A 2,613-nucleotide genomic window follows, 5' to 3' on the forward strand; every position below is an offset into this window, starting at 1 on the left:
TTAGTCAGCATCTTTTACCCCTTTGACTCGATTTCCCACTCTCTCTCTCTCTTAGGACTCACTCTCTCTTCCACTCATGTCCTGTGATGTTCCGGTCCGGGGTGACCGTTCGTCACACTCACACACACATACACACACAGTGGTAGGGGGGGCACCCACGCATGGCATGGCCCGCCTGAGATACCAAGGGTTATGTTATGTCCTGTCACTGGCTACATCCACGCGATAAGCCCCAGTCCCCAGCTCTTGGTCTTGCCTCTGACTCCCACTGCTGCCCCCTGGGCACCCGCGTCATGCCCCAACTCCTGGAAAACATTTTTTAACATTTATTTATTTCCATTTTTTTTTAACACATATTAAGCCGCAAAAATATGGCCCGGTCCGTGCCGGGTCCCTGCCTGAGTCTGGGTCTTCTTCGTGTATGTTTTTTTTTTGGTGGTGTTCTAGAATTTGCCAAGACGCAAAAGGACATTGGCAGTCGGGGGTGGGACATAGTGAGGGGGTTAGAGTCGTCGCTGGTCTTCTAATTCAGTCGATAGCCATTCATTGGAAACGCTTGATTGATGCTCTGCCCTTGTCTGCTGCTCGATGATAAGCGACGAAAGGCGAGAGACGAAGACTACGGGCATGCGATGACTGTTAACCCCCTGAAGCCCCAGAAGCTCGTCCACATTCCAACCCCCTAACGTCCACCCATAGAAAAGGCTGATTTTCACAATTGCCAGGCGATTCAATTTTTCACTTTGCATATTTCTCTGGCTAGTGGGGCGGGAGGAGAATGTTTTTGCAATTGATATTCAAACTAGAACGGATGGAAATATGTATAGTAAAGAGCAATTTAGTTAGCCCTACCAATGGGAAGCCATGACAATCGAGTGTCATCGAAGGCCTATCAAAAGTAATGTTGGATTCAAATTAGATTTCCCAGGAGATGTGAAAATGGGTCAGAAACAAAGAAATACTTTTAAATATGGTTTTATGGTAGTGCATAAACTAGAACGAGAGATCTAATACTCAATACTTGGACTCAAAATTGCTTAGATGCCCAATTTTAAAGACCAAACAGTCTTTGACTGACTTCTCACTAGGGTTTCTATATCTGTATAGCAGGGACATTGATAATTGTATTACAAAAATAATAACCTAATAGTTCGCAATCCGGCTTGTCCCCTAGTCTAGCCAAAAATCCCTCTAATGAACCCCATCGATTGACCATTCAAAGAGTATTCAAATTATATTAAATAATTTTTAATTTGAACAAATTATTTAATCAATAATCATAGGTATATGTAATGATACCTTTTTGGTAGGGATAATTTGGTATTTTACTTAGTTCTCATTTAATTTTTTGCGCAGAAGCTTGGGGTTTACGAACTCCTGCTCTTCGCCATAGGGACGGGATTTCCGATAGGAAGGCTTCAATTCGGCTCGCCCCATCTTAGAGGTTATTTCCCGATATAAGGCGGCTATATCTCGTTGTGAGGCGCCTGCATCTCGATGTGTGGAGGCTGTATTTTTCCGCTGTGTGCGATTCAATCGATCACGATATGTGGCGGCTGCATCACGAGATTTAGCGGCTGCATCAGCATCACGATGTGTGGAGGCCGTATCCTGAAGTGCAAAGGTCACTTCCCGATGTGTGGGCTGAGTGCAAGTCGTTTGGGACTTGATTTTGCCCGTCTTGGTAGCCACATGAGTCGCAGAAGGGAGCAGGGGGTGCTCCTGAATCTTATGGCGCTTGCGCTTTTCGCTTGGCCTTGGGGGCTCGGATGACATGGAGCACATGGGCACTGCCAAACTGGATGACTTCTTGGTGAGGGCAAGGCCGGTCATGCTGCAGCAGCCGCCGGGGCTGGTGTTCTGGCTTGAGGCAATTCCCCGACGCTCCAGCAGCTCGACGAGCTTGTCTTCGATCATCTGGTTGATATTCAGCTCTGCCATCACCTCGCTGAGGACCTCCTTGACGGCGTTGCGAATGGGAACGGTAGGCTCGGGATTCGGGCGCAACTTCTCCAGCACATCTTCGGTGATCAGGGCAAAGCGCAGCTTGGTTCCTTTTGGCATCGTGCGGTTTTTAAATAAGAGACCTTTCAAATTTGTGTGGACTATTGAATTTTGTTTAGTACTGTACAATTTTGATGCTTAAAGCTTCCAATTTCAATTGAAACTCCAGAGGCTACTAGTACTAGGGATTCCCCTTCTGCTTTCATTCTTTCTGATTTTCATTGCTCCGATTGTTCTCGAGAGCACTTCGTTGTGGAATGGAATGTGTGCCTTTGTTTTGGTGACATGTGACAGGTCGTACTTCCCATTATTGGCACATTGTGCTTTGTCATGGAACTCTCATGGCTTTCTGGGGGTAAAACAAAGCCAAAGGACCCGCTTCTGTCCAAAGCTCCCTCTCTGCCTGCACTCTGCTCAATTAATAAAGATGAATAAGTCAGTTAGTTCGCAGTGTGACATGCTCACCTTGATGTGCCCTACCCTATGCGACCGCGACCCTATGCGATCCGAGCCAACCCTCGGGTGGAACGACGAACCAAGTCGCTTGCATTTCCTCTACTCAGAGTGCTCTCGGTGACATTTTCGGGTCATTGTTTCGACGGCACTTCA

General features: G+C 46.9%; 1 protein-coding gene across 1 annotated transcript; it reads right to left on the bottom strand.

Moving 5' to 3' along the window:
* Window positions 1-1,221: 1,221 nt before the first annotated feature.
* LOC4814774 (uncharacterized) lies at window positions 1,222-2,222 on the bottom strand. Its single transcript, XM_001355106.4, has one exon. The coding sequence runs from the start codon at window positions 2,062-2,064 to the stop codon at window positions 1,330-1,332; it is 735 nt and encodes a 244-aa protein (XP_001355142.3). The 5' UTR covers window positions 2,065-2,222; the 3' UTR covers window positions 1,222-1,329.
* Window positions 2,223-2,613: the final 391 nt, after the last annotated feature.

Source organism: Drosophila pseudoobscura, chromosome X, assembly GCF_009870125.1.
Source record: "Drosophila pseudoobscura strain MV-25-SWS-2005 chromosome X, UCI_Dpse_MV25, whole genome shotgun sequence".
NCBI classification, from domain to species: domain Eukaryota; kingdom Metazoa; phylum Arthropoda; class Insecta; order Diptera; family Drosophilidae; genus Drosophila; species Drosophila pseudoobscura.

Coding starts and splice junctions, on each gene's coding strand:
- LOC4814774 (XM_001355106.4), bottom strand. CDS start 2,064: ATGCCAAAAGGAACCAAGCTGCGCTTTGCCCTGATCACCGAAGATGTG.